Below are 19,287 nucleotides of genomic sequence, written 5' to 3' on the forward strand. Positions count from 1 at the left end.
ATCTAGATAAACTTACCTTTGCACTTGCAAAATAATAAATATTTATAAATAAATGTTCTCCCTTCTACTTACCAGTATCAGGTTCAGGTTACTATGCCTTTACACTTCTTTAAAAAGCTAAATATTTAAAGTATGTTTAAAATTAGCATAGAGCAAAAGATACTTCCAACAAAGTATCCACCAATTAAAACCATCTTTGGAGGTGGGAGAAAATCTTAGGGCTTCCAATATGAGCCACACACTAACTGAACAGTTATTCAAAGTAGCTGAGTCATTGTGGTTTTCTGAAATGAGCCTTTAACCACGACTTGAAGGCAGGCACTTCAAAATCTCTAAAGGATGAAAGTTTTTCTTTTAAAGTTATTGAGTTTTTAAGTTTAAGGCTGCAGCTCATTTTCCTGACACTTTCCCCCCCTCTTTTATAATTTGTTTGGGTTTTTTTTTTTTTTTGTGTTTGTGTTGGGAACTAGACATCAAAGTACTCAAGAAAAATCCTATGTTTAACTTTAATCCTGTATTAGCCATAATTTAAACCCTGCACGAATATCACATCACTCTTTAGATTAGTTAACTCTTTGGGGTCTCAGACCTCACTGTCTCAAAGGCACCTCTCCAAGTCAGGACTCTCAACACTTTTGCATGCGTAGGGAGCAAAACAGTCTGTGGCAATGGACTTGTGTGACTCATCTGAGGTTTTAGTAAAACATCAAGGTCTTTTTCCTCCCTTCAAGCTCTACAGTTAGCACCCCCTCCCCACTACCTCCAGCTGAGGTTTTACAGCTATGGTAGCAGCAGGGCCATCACAGAAAACACCAGACTCGCTGTACTTACAAAAACACAGAGTAGACAAACAAATCCGGTAGTGTCTGCACAGAAAAGGTAAAATAAAGAGAACAGAAAATGTAAACATTGGGAGCACTTGAAGGGAAAGCAAGGTACAGCAAGAGGGAATTCATTTGGCACCAGAAGCACACAGCTCTGCTCAATCCCTTCTCAGTTACCGTCAGAGACACATTTCAGGCAGGAACAAACCTCAGCGAAGGATCACAAAGATCCTCAATACAGCACAAATGTATGCAAGGTATCGGTTATGAAAGCTTTAACACAAAGCTGAAAGAAATTTCTGCTAACAGAAATCCCCTCTGCCCCCAGAATATGCCTGAAAAAAGAACCACTTCTAACAATTTTTTTCCCCAAGAACTTTTACAGTTTTCCCCACAGTTTTGGTTTATGTTTCTTTTTTCTTTTGAACTTCAGAAAATTAAGAACTTCAATATTTTCATATTCTTTTCAATAAAGGTCTCTTGGAGAAGTTACAAGAATAAAATATTTTATCCTGTTTTATTCTAAACATTCAGTTATTCTTGCCAACGTAAAGAGTAAGAGTCCCATAGAAGCCCGCATCTTCCCAACAGCCTGCTCAGGGCCTTCCTTTCTCCCTTGCGCTCCCCTCCCTCTCCGCCCTCCCTCCCGCTTCCCATTTAACGGATGCTGGCTTGGGGTGCCGAGGCAGCACGAGGGAGTTGGGGAACCCCTCTGGAGACGCGCTGCCATCCCTTCCATCTCACTTCCCGTGCCCCAACTCAACACTCATCCAAACACTACCCCATTTTAAGGGCAGCTTCTGCACCGTCCTTGATAATTTTGGCTGCCAGTGCAGGCTTGGTCTGAAGTCATTCCTCAGGCCAAATTCACACCGACTGACATGAGTTTAGCCTCAACACAGCTGTAGGGTTTCCCCTCAATCAAACATTTCATACAAGCAAAGCACTAATTAATCACATTCGTTCCCTTTATGGCTTTCTCTGCTACCCATATGCCTTCAAGGTGCTCAAAACTCCCGTTTAGCACCCAGGATGGTGAAGACTGAAAAGCTATGGTGATGGCTGCTGACCTTTCAAGGTCGCGTCAGCTAAATACTGAAAACAAATATGAACATACCCTCTCGATTCTTCCATCAGATAAAAATTAGACATTAAATGTCAAGGTTAATTAAAAGAAGCTAATTGGAAATATTAGTGGATATTCAGCACAAAAGCTACTGCATTTAAATATAAAATCCCCCATAGATAAAGCACTCCCTTCTCTTGCAATTTTTCTTTCTATTTTTATATATATACACACACAAGCCAACCTGTAAGGAGAGCGTAAGACAAATAAGCTGCTAAATTCCAAACAGTTCTCTGCAGACAAATTCTGATCCCAATGCAGATTTTTCATCTGTCAAGACCCCCAAGTCTCCACAAAACCTTTAGGCACATGAGTGATAGCATATGGAAAAAAGAAGATTTGGAATTAAATCTTGTCGATCATATTTGAAGGATCTTCTCCTCATTGTCATTCTCCATGACCAAGGCCATCTGCCTGACAAGGAGTGGGAGGATATAAATTCTTAGCTTATTTTAAAGCTTTTCAATGATTACAAAGAATTATTTGTAAAACCTGTATTGCCTTCAGGCTTTACCTTCCGATCCCTTAAGACACAAGCTCGTAGGGTGCTATCATTCCTATTTAGAATATGTACTTTTCAGCAGGGAAGGATTATTCTCCTACGGCTTGCTCACTACTGAGCTCACTTCCAAAGCTAAATGCTCTTACAGTGAACACATAAGGTACGATTTTTGTTTCCCCCAAAATTTTGATAACTGAGTTAACTCTTGTTCTTGTCACCTTTCTAGCATCACCTCGGTAGAGATAATTATTTGCTTTTTAATCAACACGTAAAATGCACTTTTGAAAGACAGAAGGAAAGAAGTCAACACAACCCCCAAAGAGTTGTATGTACGTATACGCTCCAAAAAGTGCCTGTGCTTAATATTGATGTAAAGACATAAATGAGAAGTCAAACACACTTGGATGCTTCTGACAAGAACTTCTAGTTAAACTAACAGAAAAATGCTGCAGTTGAGAAAGTCACCTCCATCTGTGCTGAGCCATCTGTGACCCAGCGACACCACAAACCCACCGCTTGGTTCCTCAGCCCTTCTCTGAAGCTTTTGGTGCCGATTAATCCAAATTTCCAGGCTGGACCGGTGGAGCATTTGCCAGATCAGTACTGCAACTTCTGCTGTTCGAAGGTGTTTTGAGAAAAAAAAAAACAAACTCAACTGAAAACCCATCTCAGTCCTCTCGCTCTGGTCACGCTGAGTATCCCAGCATCATCAGCCTCCAACCATTTCACTTCAGAGGTTTGCAGCAAAAGGATTAGACTTTTCCACTTTCCACGCAGCTACTGGTTACATTCTAATACTACTAAGATTTATCTTTGTTTCTTCAAGAACAAAACGCAGCTTTATGGCACAAGGAGGAGTTGTAGACCGGAATCGCTAAGACAAACCAACCCGAGCCCCCAGCCCAGTCCTAGAGCCTGCCGGGCCACCATCAGCCCGAACCGCTGCCCCATGAGGTTGTTTTAAGTTAACTGGTGATCACACACAGCTCTGAAGCAAGGGCGGAAAGGATTTTTCTAGATATAGCTAAGATTTTTTTTCCTTTTCAGGATGGCTGCTCCTTCATCCAGCTCTCTCACTTCCTCATGCCTATGAGTTCTGTGTTTATTTTTTCCTTGTGTAATTTTTAACCTCAACAAATAAAAGAGCTGACATTCACTAAACACAAGGTCTAAGTGCTACCAGATTGCTTCTGCATAGCAAAGCTTTCTGTATCCTTAATATAATCTGACTTAAGAGATAATTTGTTCTAGTCAAAGTAGGAAAAGATCCTGTCGCAGTGTTTTCTAGCAGTGTCACGGTTTCTCTGCTGTCAGCAGAGCTTGGAAGTGATTTCTTATTCTAAAAATCTGACAGAGCTACAGAAAGACTCTTCAACCAAAATACAAGGAGTTATGTTTTCATTGAACTTCTGTATATTATATAATCAAAACAGATGATAATTGCCAACACTGAGAACTCCGTACTGATTATTTTCACAAATTAGGTATGAAGGAAGTGTTAGACCTAACACATAAGTGACTCTGACTTGACTGAATAGTAAGTCGTTCATTAGAATAACGTTTCTGAGGAACACTGCATTTAGTGTCAGTCCATCTGTAACGGCTATTCTAGTGTCTGAAACACTCACATGAGACGTACCAGCCCAAACGCTTTGACTTTCACAGCAAGGTAAGTGTTTAATAGGAGCTACCAAGCTCAGATTTCTCAGCACCTCTGCTGGGCTGCATCCAGACCAGCACGAAAGGCTCCGTCACCAGCTGGCAGCGAGCCTCCACCTGAGCTCCCACAAAATTACACCAAACACTGCGTGCATTTTGTCCCGTGCTACGACCACAAGACAGAAGATGAAAAGGCAAGTGCAGAGCATAAGAAACAGCCTCCTACATATGCCTATTTTATTTTTAAAGCAAACGAGAAAAATCAGCATATCTATGTTCACGAGCAATACTTTTTCTAGGTGAGAAACACAAGGCTTCTTTATAGCAGTTGCATTTGTTGGAGGCCACTAAATGCTTCTCCTGGATTTCTGCAACTCCCTACCCCAGCCAGGCAGTGGTCAAGCAAGGAAAGAAACAGATATTTTCCATTTTATTCCTAAAGAACCAAGAGGTGCTTTTCAAGACCTATCACGCAGCAAATTCAATGCAAATTCTGCAATGCAGTTTGCAGAATCAAGAGGTTTCACCAACAACTCACATCTGTCCTAGCATTTGGATTACAAATTTGGAAGTTATGCAGGAAAGACTGGAGATTTCTACACAGACAGGTCCCAAATCACAAGGAGCTTGACAGATAAGCACCAGCACCTTGATCTCCACCCAGCAACGTGAAGAACTCAGCTGCAGGTGCTATTAATGCATCAATAATTGAAGAAGAGAAATCACGCTCAGGTGTTGACACATTAAGCACTATACTTCATCTTGAAAGATGAATCAAACTCTGCAACAAGAAGGACAAGGTATTCGGTCGCCGGCAGCAACGAGGGAACGGAGGAAGATGGGAGTGTCGCAGACTGCTCACTGGAGACAACTGGCAAGGTCTGCCTTTCGTAACGGCACATTTTTACGGCTGCCTATGCTGGCAGCCTCACCATTTTTCTTCCGACTGCTCTCGAACAGAAGTACTCAGAGCATTACTTGCCTGAGCTTACAGCTGAGGAGACAGCACCACTTTAGTCAGGCCTCTTGCTCAGTGAAGAACAGGCTACCCAGAAAATGAGAAGTGAGATAATTTAACTTGTGGGTTGAGGCTGGGTTCCTCTTTCACCAATGACTTCCACGTGGCACTTGGGCACGGTACCTGTAAGAGCTCCTTGGTACAGGTACTCAGCATATTTATCTCTCGTGTTCTTAAGTAAATGACCTAAATTGAAAATGTTTTTGAACTGTAGGTCCTCGAAAAATGCAATGCCTTATTTTTTAGGTAAAGTAAAATATTCTAAGCTTTCAGCATCGCTTACTGCTACTACAAGAAGCCCAGACTTGACTCTATCCTAAAAGCAACAGAGAAGTGAGAACCTACAGAAGAGACTGTCTGAAGAGTCAGACACACACAAGGTCCTCCGGGGTGTCAGGCCACACTTACCTGCTCCCGCTGTAAAATGTAACGCCTCATGATCGCACCAAGTCAAGGGCTAAGAGGAAATCAAATTTGGTCACGTGAAAACGTAAAGGGGAAAAGGCTTGAGAATATCGTTCATACCTCTGCCAAAGTAAAAGCTACGAATGGTTTCCTAAAGTTGACTGCAGAAAGCAGCTGGGTTTACAAGGCAGAAAAATGCAAACCCTGAAGAATCAACATGCTAATCTGAATTGGAAGATCCAAGAATATGGATCACACCTTCCCGTGGCTGCATGCCTTATCAGGAATCATAAGCTCCATGTCGCAGAAGCAAAAGGAGGAGAGCCAAGAAGATCTGCTTGACAGCTCAGCCATGCAAGCGTCAGCGCATTCAAGGTGAAAAACGTCGTTCTGACTAAAACTCCACCGCACGTGTCACCAAGCGTTTGTGCTTCTACATACGCAGGACAGTCCAAGGCTAACTCTCAGAGAGGTCACTAAGTGAATTACAGTTGCTTTTGACTAGTTATAGGCGCTTTTAACCGTAACGGCAAAGCACTGTCAGAAGAGGTGAGGATTCACCAGGAACTCACTCTGGCTAACAGAAACAACAAGTGCTCCCACCAAATTGGTAAGCATCCTTCGGGTGCTTCTTGTCTAAGTCTTCCCATGTATTTGGTGTCTCTCAAGCACCAAGCAGTGAGGGAACGCTGCCCATCACCATGCCATACAGCAGGCTGGATGACAAAGGCTCTCGTCTCGGCGCTGGCAACGCGACACCAGCAAAACTGTGTTTCACTCACACGATCCTGTATGTCAGACTTGGTGAGAAGGCAGTTCAGCATCCTTAGCTGCAAGCTACCTTTCAAGACCTAGAGTCAGAAAAATTCGGCATGTTGGCGGCTCCAGAAAGCTCTGTGGGCAACACGGCTCAGCCAGGCAGAAACACTGAGCAGGCTGAACGGCAACTTATGTTTCAAACAGAAGCGAATAACAGACAGCTCACCTAGCCTCCTGTCCCACATTTGCATAGTACGTTTTTTTTCTTATACTAATACCCAAATAACCAACTTGCACATAAGAGAACCTGATAATTCATCACAGTTCCCATATTGCCAAGAAAATCTTTGTCTCTAGGTTATCCGTTAGATAAAATCTCACCCAATGCTACGTCAGGGACCCTCAGGTCTAATAAATGCACTCTCAAGTCAGGTGTTGCGGATGGGTGGCGGTATTTTACACACCAGATCTTACCAACCAGCCCTTCTCTGAATCGCTCCCTGAAGTTTTGCAACACTTCAGACAACGGGTGAAAAGCTGAAGGTGATAGTACCTAACACCTGGGAGGCTGCTTCCCTCACACACTTTTTTCCCGCCCCCAAACTTAATGACTTTATCTACCTATTTCAGTATTTGCATCCTTCTATACGAGTAAGACTCCTTCACTTGCAAAGCACTGGGGCTGTGCTAAAAAAAAAAATGCACAACGCTAGCTCTGAAGTTTCTTTGAAGGTCCTCTGGAGGTACTTGGTATCAATGAGACTCGCCAGCATCTCAGTCTTCCCAGCTTACAGAACAGACTCAGAGCTTTTAAAAGGAACGGAATAAAGCAGTGCAGAGAAGAACACAACAGTTGAGCTACACTAAATATTAAGCAAGCCACAAATTTTAATGACTTTGCTATTTTAAAAGATAAGCACCAATGTCACCCCACCCCCACAATTCATCAAGGCATTTCACTCCCTTGGGCTCTTGTGACTAAGTATAATATTTCATTAAATATCCTGTTCATACTGGCTTATGTACTAGGGAACACACTAATTTTAGAAAACTGATTAGCTAGTTCTTTCTAACCGAATGTTATTGTAGCTAAGGTCAGATTTTGCACTGAAACTATGGCAACAAAGCCACAGTATTCTTTTGTCTACAAGGTTGGGGCTAGGTTTATTAACAGTGCTGTTCTACTTAATAGCTAAGCGCTGCTTTTTGGCAATCCCTCCCTCGAGCCTACCTGAAATACCCTGAGCTTTCCACAAGGGAAAAAGCTCAGACCTGTGAGAGCTGTTGAGAAAGAACGAGCACTTTGCTTATATCTTCATTTTTAGGACACGGTCACTACGCCAGCACATTTCCCCTGTTCTCCTGGCACAGTATGCCTCATCAGTACAAAATCACTACCCACGTTCTTTAGATGGGCAAACGAAGCGCCCAGATCATAAAACTTCAATGAAGTCCCCCCTCACTCTTTTGCAGTACTTTAACCAACGGACTGTGTTTTTCATACAAAGTTCTAGTTGTGCATTTTAATGGCCACTTTCTATTTCAAAGGGGCTTTGCTCTGCCTTCATCTAGATGCAAAACATCCAAGATGAAAGCACTTTAAAACCAGAAGTTGGCAGACAGCTGTTTGACCACAGTACTCTCAGAGCAGACCAGCATGCCAATGCAGCCTAGCCAATTTTCACAGCCTCTGCCCTGTATCCCAGACAGAGCTGTCTCCCCTTCCTTTTCAGTATCGACAAATTTCTCATGCCAAGTTAAAAAGATACTCTTGTTATCTGCACCATGCAGACCTTTCCCATTATGGTCTTGGTACCCCATCACTAGGACACAGCAAAACCATTGCTAAACCATCTCAATTAAACCAATAAGTATTTAGCCAATCATTTATCCACTGTTTCAGCAAAGCACATGGCCATCATGGAGTTGGGATGTCTTCAGGATGTCCTGGTGCTTCAGCACACAGAGCTACCAACTGGACTACAAACTTGGCTTGCTTAATAGGCCAGTAAGGAGCCCCGCTGCAATAGACATGGTTAATTAGATAAAACCAGCTTTCCAATTCTCTCTCCATGACAATACTTACCTTCCTGCGTAAAAAAATGAAAAAGCTTCCTGCATCCAATCGCTATTGGATTTCAAAGCGACGCAAGCTACTTTTGCACAGTTAAATAAATTACAGGACAAAGCAGCTACGCAAGTTTTCTCCAGTTGAGCTCATAACGGGAAGGCTCTCATTCCTCCCCTGCTTGCTAATACAGCAAGCCATGTAAGTGACCACTGATGAGCCTGGCACTACCACAAAGCCTGTGCGGTTAAAAAGGGTTGGAGACAACGTGTCCACGGCGTTCCTCTGAAGCCACCAAGGGCCAGCAGAGGAGGCAACGTATGTTGCCTACCGTCACACCTGCAGGGAGGGAGGAGGCGTGGGTGTCCTCATCTAAGTGGTGCATCAACTCTTGATTAATACCCCCTCAGAGGCTCTTCCAAGCTTTAGCAGATATAAAGCACATTTGTCCGTATGAAAATGCAACACTTGTGACTTGCCAGCTTTTTGAAATACCTAAATGCCACGGTGACAATTGTCTATAACATCTGCTTGCACGTAGGATGCAGTGGGCTAAAAATTCACATTTTAGAGACAGTGCTCAGGATTTCTTCATCGTATAAAGGGCATCGAATTCAAATGCGTACTAGCAGTTGGCAGTTTTCTAGTACAGTTCTATAAATACTGAGAATCAAACTAAAGGATTCCTTATCAAGGCAGTGAAAGTGTATTTTAGATATTGTAACTATATCCTAATTCAGCAAGATCGAAAGACTTTTCCTACTCGAAATGACCAATGCTTCAATTTTAAGTAAAAAAATTACAGGCACAACGTCAGACTGTATGTTTATAATTTTTCTCTTCCATTATACCAACCCAAAAGTTTCTTTTTGACTGTACACTAAATCACGATATTAGTACTCCTTTTGAAAAGGAGCTAAGAAGCATCATCATCTCTTTTTATGGTGTTTGGCCCTAAAACAGAAAAGTTAGTTATGTAGGAATTTACTCCTGTTGCCCCACCTCCTACTGTCAGTATCAGCATCTGCCTTGGACATACCAAAACTGAAAGAGAGAAGCTTTTCTATTTCTCTTCAAGGCTACCCTGCTAAGCTTTGAACTTAACACACAAGCACTCTCAAAAGTTCTGCCTCCTGCATGAAAAAGGAATCCTGCTATTTTATCTGCTAATAGATGGTTATCAGAGTGAAAAAGGCCATATTTAGACATTTGTTTAAATATTCTTTAAAGGAATCTAGGCACCTTAATAATTAATACACTCAAACATTTCACCAGCATTAGAAACTCCATGTTCAAAGAGAAAAAGGAGCCTAAACTTGGCCACGCAGCCCAGGCCTATCGTCCCTCTTCTTCTCACAGTCATTCCAGGAATATGCCTTCAAACCTCTGCGAAACACCCACTCGAACTCATCTAATGTATGCACAAAGTCATACAATTCAGACTATTTCACATCAAAGTTTAAAAAGCAATCTGAGCTGATATAATTGCTTCCACCAGAGTACCTTTGGAAAAGCATGCATGCAGAGCATATGGAGAGCAATAGGATTTGAGGCTACTCACTTCTGATACCTAATGGCTTATACTGCAAAAAATTCTTTATCAGTACAGGGGATGGTACAGAACTATCCTACCACCTCGAAAATGCACTTCCATATGCTGCTAATATTTTTCCAGAACTAACAGGCAGAGGGGTGTGGATATTTGTTTTAGTTTGTTTTTTTAATATTCTGAATTGTTTGGAAAAACTATGTATGTGATCCTTCAACTGAAAATTCCCTTAATGTCAGTTCTAATGCCAAACTGTAAACAAGCTTACATTGACTAAATAAGGCTAAATAACTCCATAGCCTCTATCAGTATTGCATAAATCATATGGTTTCCTTCACAGCAAACAACGCAGTAGCATATAGGCTCTAGATCACTGATGGCAAAGCTATGAAGAACAAAACAACCCAGTACATCTGTTGTGGAGAAGCGTATTGACTTTCATCAATGCGAATTTAACAGAAATACATCAAAAGAATTGGGGTGTGTAGATACATTTTTTAAAAAAATTATATGTATTTATACATTAAAGCTTCTTTGTAGTGCCCAGGTCATTTCTTCTACTGAAGATGAAGTCGCAGTCAAAGGCTGAGACCCTCAGCGCCAGCCCCCAACGCCACCAGGCAAGCCTGCCCGCAGGCTTGGTGAAGGCAATATTCAGAAAGAGCATAGAGTATGGATTAGGATCAAAAGAACAAACAGAATTTGAACTACTCATCTTCTGCTTCACCAGGAGGGTATTTTAAGTCTAAGATATGGGTTCATTCCTTGAACATCTTGCCAAAAAAAGAGTGTTGCCCAGCAACTACTAAAACAATGTTCTGGAAGGAGGTAGCTGCCGGACAAATTAACCCAGTAAGTGCCCCTTTCCCTGCATTTCACGCAGCCATTGCAAAGCCTCTGCATCTCTGGCAGACAGATCTGCATCCCGAATAAAGAGCTGTAAGGAACTTCCCAAGCAGGCTGTCAGACAGACTGTTTTGGTATAGTAGCAGTGTCTTGCATCAAGCAAACACATTTGGCTTAGCGCAGCCCTACGTTCCGATACAAAATGAACACAAATAAAACCTCTGCAAAAGCACACGCTAACTAACAAAGGGCACAGAACCAGCAGCTCGAGCCCAAAATGATCAGCCCTGGGCTCTGCTTCAGCTCCGCCACTACTGCTAGGTCTGACTTTAATTTGCAGAACAACTATCCGTCTCTGTGCGTTTAAGTATGAATGATTTGTAAGGAAATGCTGCTGCGTTTAGCCTAGCTAGAGGGTCAGCTGTAGTTCATACTTTCCACATAAACCATGCGTATCAGAAGGATGTTCATTTATAGTCACTATTCAGATGCACAGTCATAGTCAAAGACGGCAATTAGAGCAGCGATTCCAGCTTTATAAAATAAGTAAAATGTCTTTTTTTGTTCAAAGCAGTGCAGATAACCAAGGAACCGTCACAGTCTTTCTTTTTTTGGAGACTCGTACAACTAGGATTTTTTCCAGGAATCTCATCTGTACACAGTATATTCAGACCAGTTAAGTAGAATACTCTTTCGCAAGAATTTTCATACTAACATTTTTGAAAAGAAACACCCTAATGAATGTACTCTTAAGTCTTAATGTTCTGCAAGGCAGTTTTAGAGGACTTATGAATTTGTTGGAGCTGAAAATATGAAGGGCCAGAGAAACATTGTATTTAAAAAAAAAAAAAACAACCAAAACCCAACCCATGCCCAAACCACCATTTTTAAGTGGATTCAGAAAGCCAGAATGAAAAATGAAATCCACTGAAATCTCACGGGCCATAATTACCATCCAACCTCAAACCACTAACTGCAGGTGCTATCTACTTCTGAGTGGGATGGGAAAAGGGGAGAACCAAAAACAAAAATCAGCCTTTGCACATTCAAGTGATCAAACTAATATTTTAAGGACCTAGAGGTACAACAGCATTTAATATGTGACTTAACTACTGGTAAACACTCAGAGTAACTTGAGGCAGGCTGCTGGACTAAGACTTTTCTTTAGAGATCTTTCCAAGTCAGGCACTTCAGTTGTTTCCATCCAATACACCCTCTGAACTCAATTTTCTTTTTTTTTAATGTCTCATTTATACTTTTGCACCACACTCCAAACCTTACCTGAACTCTATCCCATCTTACTCTCAGCCTCCTCTTGCACTTCATCCCTTTCAGGGCTCCACCACCACCAGATCCCTCCGTCAGCCTACGTTTACAACAACTTTTGTCAACAAAGCAAGCCCTCGTGTCCTCAGGACACCTCTGCACCTTCTCCTGCAAGCAGACTGAGGGCTCCATCGCTCCCCGCTCCGACTCCAGTCGTGCCGCTGGAAATCATTCTGTTCAACCCAGTCCATCCAAACACACATCAGGCTTCCCTCACCAAACCTTCCTTAGGACAACTTGAAGCCAACATTTTTAAAAGGAGTGACTTCCTAGCACACAAAACCCACCTACGTTTCAGCTACAAAGTGCTTGCTTTTAGAAACGCATTCCTCAGACAGGGACTATTTTCATACCACAGGCAGGTTATCAGTGTTTAGCGACAGCATATATTCGTGGCTAAGTATTACTGTCGACTGCCTCTCGCATGAGAGGGGCTCTCTCCAGGAAGAGGGATGGTATGTACGCACCACCGCTTTGGGCACAGCAGCTCTGCTGTATTTCAAGGGTCTAAAGTAGAGAGGAAGGAAAAAACGCCACCCTCTAGACCACGACCTCGCTGCCGCCACGAGATGCAACTGATTAAGTGTAGCCTAGGCAACAAGACTTTTTAAAACCTGAAACACCCATGGCTGAGAAAAAAGGATGGATTAATTCTACTACTGGATGTATATGCTTTAGTTTCACACTGTATTTTCTTAAGAGTCATGTATGCATATCTAAGCAGTGAATCTTGCTTCTAGATATCTCTCACTGCTTTGATTGAGCATGAAAATTATATTTACAACCGGTTTACATCCACCCACAGAAGGCAGATCTGCCCAAAGCTTAAAATTACGTTTCTTAAAAATACTACCCAAAGCGAGATCCTTGAGGCTGGCCACAATGTCACGGGTTCAGTGCTCCTCCCAGAAGGTGACTTCAGATTCGACTGAGCTGCATCTGGACACCTTAAAGCACAGCTCGTTTGAAAGAGGATTCACACATAGATATAAAACAGAGTATAGCATTGAGGCATTTTACCAGCACTGTGTAAAAGCTAAAAGATAAATCACTTTCATTTGCTTAATTTTGGTCATTTGGACATTTTCCAAAGTTACTTCTCAGTTACCAGTGCCAGAGTTTTGCACCTATCTGAATTCAAATGAAGATCACGCTGCTTCTCAGGCCGCAGAGCGCAGTGATCCCATCGGCTGCGATGGCTAGCATGGACTACCTGAAATCATTGAACAAACGTGGGCACCACGTACCAACTTTACTGGATACTAGAACACTTCCACAGCAGTTCCCACCCCACGCTGGCACTGTACAAAAGGTATCTTGCTCTACCCATGTGCTGTACCGCTGACACTGCTCAAGGCAATGAAGACAACCTCAAGTATGACAATAAATACCGAGGCTACTGAATTACATTCACCAGGTGCCCACAGCTGCTTTTGTATCCCAGATGTAAATGCTGCTGTTTGGATAAATGCACCTCAGGAAGACCTTGTCTTCCATTCGCAAGGGAGGTATCTTTGGAAGGTGTCATCAAAACACCAAGTAAGACTGCAGAGACATGGCTGCAGCTCCTGACTTTGCGAGAGACTTCCCCTGCAACACCCCAGACAAGCCTCTGGGTGCCTTTGTTTCATAACAAAAATGGGGTATTTTCCATTTGTGTTGAAGATGGTGCGATAAACTCCGTTATTACTTCTTCTGAACGTATTTATTGTAGAAAGCATTTTATCTTAGACTACGCTTATAAAGCCTGTGTATAAATAACAGAAATGCCTGCTAAAGTTTTATGACTTTTGTTGCCATTTACCATTAAGCATAAACTTCCCCATGAAAGCTTTAGTGAAGTAACTACAAAGGTTGGAAAAGGTTCACACCATTCTTTCTCCATGTATAAATTATAAGTAATGAGAACATTTACAATGTCTAACCACAATGTTTTATGTCAGACAAATGTGTCTCTGTACTTGCAGTTCCTAAACTGTGCTAGCAAGAACTGCCTTTTTCTCATTCTTTTTTCTCTCTCTCCCCTCCCCTTCTACACCCAGCAGTCTCAGTCAAATCTGGCTTTATTCCTTCATACGATTTTAACGTCAAGAAATGCCTAGAGTCAGGGCTCTAGTTCACGTAACACCATTGTTCTTTTTCTGGAGAGCTTAATGTTGAAAGCTAAAGCTTCCCCAGGTTGCCTCTTCAAGTATTTGAATCACCAGCTATTTAGTTTTCCAGTAAAAAGAGAGAAAAGCCAGCAAGAACTCAGACTTCAGCAATATTCTAAAAAGAGAGTTTCATATGAGACAACTTCATGTCATGGGGAAAAAAATGCCAACCAACAGCAAACAAAACCAGCACTGCAGAAGGTAAATGATTTTCAAGTGCAATCACCTGCAGTTCTGGCCAAACCTGATTGGAATTAGGGTAATTCTGAACCCCTGATAAAGGCAAAGCATAACCAAGGAAACAAGATTTATGCAACAAAGAAACAAGACAAACAGTTGCTGCTACATCTGAGAACAGCAGTAAAAGGTAGTTCAAATTTTTATAATATTTGGCTGAGCTACCTTTGGGTAAAAGATGCAACCAAGGGGTGAAAAAAAAAAAGAATTCAGGAAGGTTTTTCAAAACAAAATCCCAGTTAGTGCTTCTCTTCCTTTTTGAGACTTCTTAAAACAAATCAGGCCTAGCCCAACTGTGTAAAGAAGTAGTCATTAATTTCTTATCACTAAGCATAAGTTTCCTGGCAGAATGAAAGCAAAGTCAGATGTAGTTAATATCAAATGAGGTCAAGCAACAATAACTGTTACAAACATTTGCTCCTTTCCATTTTCCTCTTCTCTGAGATAGGTTTGGTGCTACATGGCATGTATGATAGTACGGAGAAAAAGAAATTAAACTTAGAGAGACTTTGTATGTTTGGACAGACCTGAAAGCCAACCTCAGCTGGCAACCCCATCTCCACCCCCTCACAAAGCATTCTTTTTAAGTCCCCAAACTCACTTCACAAGACATTTCACACTTACATACTTTTATTTTCCCCTCATGAGTTACCCTTCGTGGAAGATGACGACTCTAAAATATTCTCTAGAAAGCATGGAGGTCAACGAGAGCCACATGTGATCGCATGAGAGGAAGGACTTCTTCCAACCAGAAGGGTAATGAGCTGCCTACTAAACTTACCTCTAAATTTTTTGGGTGGGTTGTTAAGATCACCTGCTTCTGGCTGTACAACACACCGATCATCCACAAGGCTGCAAAGAAACGATAAGTAAAGTGAGATTCTATTCTCTTGCAATTGCTTGCATCCTTGTTAGCAAAACCAAAGTCGTTTATTTGCAATATTTTATCCGAGTGGCCACTTCAGCAGAAGACATTCCCCAAATGCCAACTTATGCCAAATCTTTCTAAGAAGCATGCAGCTAATTTTTACTGTTGCCCAGAGCTATGCTCCTGGATAGGCGGGACAATAAATAAGTCATTGCTCCTGTATACTGCATCATCTTTATGTCCCCTCCTCGAGGTGCAGACAGAACAGCCCATATTCTAGTTAGGCGAGAGACAGCCTTAGAACAATTACTGCCTCTTGGACAGATTTGAGTCATGTTGCAAATGTGTTTATATGAAGGGTAGAGTACAGGGAAATATGATGACTACACAAACTGGACACTGCCCCTGTGACCTCTCAAGTATTAATAAAAGGCAGAAACAATAACTGCCACAATAAAAACTGACTCCCAAGAAAAAGGAAGGCATAAATACACCCTCCTGCTCACCAGCCATAAACACACGTCAAGGGATCAAATCACCCTCGTCCTGTTCTACCCAGGAAGAAGGTGAATTGGACGAGTGAACCCAAGAGATTCCAATAGGGAATACCAGGACAGAGCTTATCCTGTGATACGCATCGGCAAAAACCCCACAGGGTCAATTCAAATCCCACAAAATAAAATAGTTAAGATGCGCCAGTCGCCAATGCTTGCCCTCAGCATGCTTTGGGTCAATATGGAATTGCACTTGTACCAATCTCTATTTCCAAATTGTGAAAATGCAACTGTAACCTAATATTTTGTAGTTTCTGATTTGATCCTAAAACCAATCTGTCAAAGAGGCTTTCTACACAGACGTAGAAAGTAAAACTCCAAGGTCTTAAAGGTCTGAGAGGTCCATTCTCATGCAGAATCAACTAGAGAAAGACTGAGACCTAGAATATGAGAGTTGTTCCTTGCAGAGGCTGGTTACATGCAGGGAGCATCTTGAGACAACAATTACAGAAAATAATGAAGTGCAAAAAAATTAAGAGACCAGAGAGATTAAGTGGACTCAACAGTTCTATGCATCTAAAATTTGCATATGCAAACATTCAGAGTAAATTGCTTTTTTCCCCATGGATTTTTCTCCCTATTCAGTATTATATGTACATATCTGTGCTCCAGCAAGAATGGCAGTATTTATATCGGAGCTGACTGAAACACCTGCTTCTAGTGAGCAAAGGGCCAAAAAAAATATCGAGTCAAATGGGTTACTGTGATCCTCCCACACAGAGATCATCTCAGTGCAATATCTCTCTCTCATCCTGAGATTAAATTGAAAGAGGAACTTCCCAAACTACTAAGAAAATAATTTTACAGGGTGAAAAACACAAAAGAGGATATATTGTACACGGTAATCATAATGATGACAGCACTGAGTTTGGGAAACAGCAAGAGTAAAGTCCTGATTAGGCAACAGTCATGTCATAGGAATATTAAGTAGGAACACTCTTCAAAGATTTAGGACGCCATTAGAATGTACAGTGGTATCTGTTTCTCAACCTTCATTAACCACATGAACAAGTCATTACACATCGTTATGACATAAGACTGTCAAAACTCCACATGGTATAGAGTGCAATTACACTGAATCTTTCCTTTGCTTCTGTAATTTTCTCCAGGACAAAGACTAAATTAAATATGGGACAAAGCTAATTTGATTATGAAGGCTTATTAAGGTGATAATGCATTTCATGCTTCACATAGCAATTGGGATTTCTGGCTTAAATTAGGCTCAGAAGATGTGTGGCCATTATATAATGCGGTTACCTTAAAAGAGGACTAATCAAATCAAAGAGGACGCTCATAACGCTAAGGGATCTTTAGACCTGCCAGGAGAACATCTCAACAAGCCTAGAAAACACAGGTGCTTAGGGCCTCTAATGTCTAAAAGGACTACCCATGGTGAAAAATATCTGCTCAGCAATGCCATCAAAAGCCACAGCCACTGCATAATGTTCATCATGCACCGTATGGGATTAAACATAACATAACAACTTTCTACTTGTTCTGGAATTATTTACTGCCAAACTTCCTTCAATACTAGGAAGAAAAAAAATAGCCAAGTGTATCGTATCGCTCAATTCGTTTTGCCAGTTTTCAGCAGATAGTATTTGGCCAGTTACACAGCTGATCGAATACTGCAGAGCGTACATGTCATATTTGACGAGTACCTGGGAAATTTGTCAAATACATTCGCCAAATACTATTCGACCAACCCTACTTACTACATCCCTTGCTTTTAGCATACCTTCTTTCCCTTCTGGCAGCATCCCATATTTTCTTCTCTTTCCTATAATAGATCATGGCGCATCTTCAGTGTCTGCTTCCTTCTCTGCCCCCTTATTTTCCAGAATCCTAATAGCTAGAGGACTAAACCTACAAGTTAGTTCGGAGTCACTCAGATGAGATTCCAGCCCATCGTTTCCTGCTGAGAGACTTACCAGGATGCTGTCTTTGTACCCTGCTTGGGAACTCCATTTATCAGATGCATCTGGACAGTAGGCATCAAAAAGTTTGCTGTCACTGTACCCACCCTGAAGCCCTTACGGCTACTGGAAACGAGAAAGAGCATGTTGTGTGTGTGCCCACTCACCATATCACCAAGCTTCCTGGTTGCTTCTTTGCTACTCGTTCAGTATTGAAGTACCACAGCAATGTGTCATGCATGCTATTTCCCTCCCTCTAATTTCTCACTGCTTTGAAACAAGGTGGCAGATGTGCTCTTTGAGCTTCTCATCCAGCCCTCTGCGAGGTCTTCCAAATCAGCAGGCAGCTCCACTGCCAGCTTCTGATGTTCAGAGAGATTTCTCCTCAGCAGCAGTTGAGCAGAATGAAACAGACCCTGTCACGCCTCAGAGCTGGGTTTCAATTCCACGGCTTTTCTCTGCAAACTCCTCCTATACAAAGGGCTACCTTCTGTTTGGTGAAGCGGCATACACTTCTGACTGCCTAAGAGGCACTCTCCTGCAAAGCACCTACTCTGACGTCTTTGCAGAAGAACGCGCAAAGGAGCTCTGCGGGGAAGCACGCCGGGGGCAGGAGCGGCCAGGCACGGCTCCCACCGCAGCTCCGGCGTGCTGGCCGTTGGCAAAGCTGGAGATTCAAAACATGTTCTCCTCTGACTGGAGAAGAACCATTTTGTTTGTATGAAAAACCTCAAATACTGTGAGAAGAGACAAAACTTGTCATAGTGGTACGTTAGTGGTATACAGATGGTTTGGCTCAGGGCTTCTTTTGTTTGGTGTCTTCCTTTTTTTAAGCTACTTACATTGCCTATGCTACCTCCTTTTTTCCAATCAGCAGATTGCACCGGGGCCTATTCATTCCTGACTCAGGGGAGCTCGGAGGGACAGGACGGGACACACGGATGGACACGGGACAGACAACATGAAAATCCTTTGCTTGCGTTCATTCCCTCTACCCACACCTTAACTTGACAAGCTTCTTCCTCCCCACCAAGTACATCACAACCATGCCGTAGCCATCTATACGCTCTCCATCCTCCCAACATCTAACTTGCCATATCAGCTTCAGGTCATTTTAAAATTTAGGGCCAAATCTGTACGTAAAGCTACCTTGCTTTACCCTGTATTTCCTGGGAGGCAGGCTCAGGACAGCTAGCTGAGTTCTGCTAGTCCTTCTTACAGATGTTTTTAGTATAAGAAAACAGCTGTTCTTACCCCAAAGTGCTAATAAATCCATTTGTTGAGCCCTCTGCATAGAGAGAACAAATATCTCCAATATGAAGGAAGCTCGACATCTTGTCGGTCATCTCTGGCTTACTGCCCCTAAAAGAATAAAGCACAACGTTACTATCTGTCAGGCAGAATTTCTCAGTATAAGCTACTGGAGGTTACAACAACAGGACACTTCGCTTCTGTTTGTTTATTCGTTTGAAAAACT

At 42.1% G+C, this 19,287-nt stretch overlaps 1 protein-coding gene across 6 annotated transcripts in view; it reads right to left on the minus strand.

The window, feature by feature from the left end:
* The window catches only part of ITPR1 (inositol 1,4,5-trisphosphate receptor type 1), a 180,732-nt gene that overhangs the window by 147,270 nt on the left and 14,175 nt on the right, over window positions 1–19,287 (minus strand). For 5 of the 6 annotated variants that reach the window (XM_075095602.1, XM_075095603.1, XM_075095599.1 and 2 more), the window contains exons 2-3: window positions 19,065–19,172; window positions 15,254–15,324 (exon numbers count right to left, since the gene is read on the minus strand). The exons of the other annotated variant lie outside the window; for it this stretch is intronic. In XM_075095602.1, the coding sequence (XP_074951703.1) occupies window positions 15,254–15,324; window positions 19,065–19,156 (163 nt within the window). In that variant the 5' untranslated portion in view covers window positions 19,157–19,172. The remainder of the gene's footprint in view (window positions 1–15,253; window positions 15,325–19,064; window positions 19,173–19,287) is intronic. 6 annotated transcript variants of the gene reach the window in all.

Source organism: Phalacrocorax aristotelis, chromosome 6, assembly GCF_949628215.1.
Source record: "Phalacrocorax aristotelis chromosome 6, bGulAri2.1, whole genome shotgun sequence".
In the NCBI taxonomy this organism is placed as follows: Eukaryota; Metazoa; Chordata; class Aves; order Suliformes; family Phalacrocoracidae; genus Phalacrocorax; species Phalacrocorax aristotelis.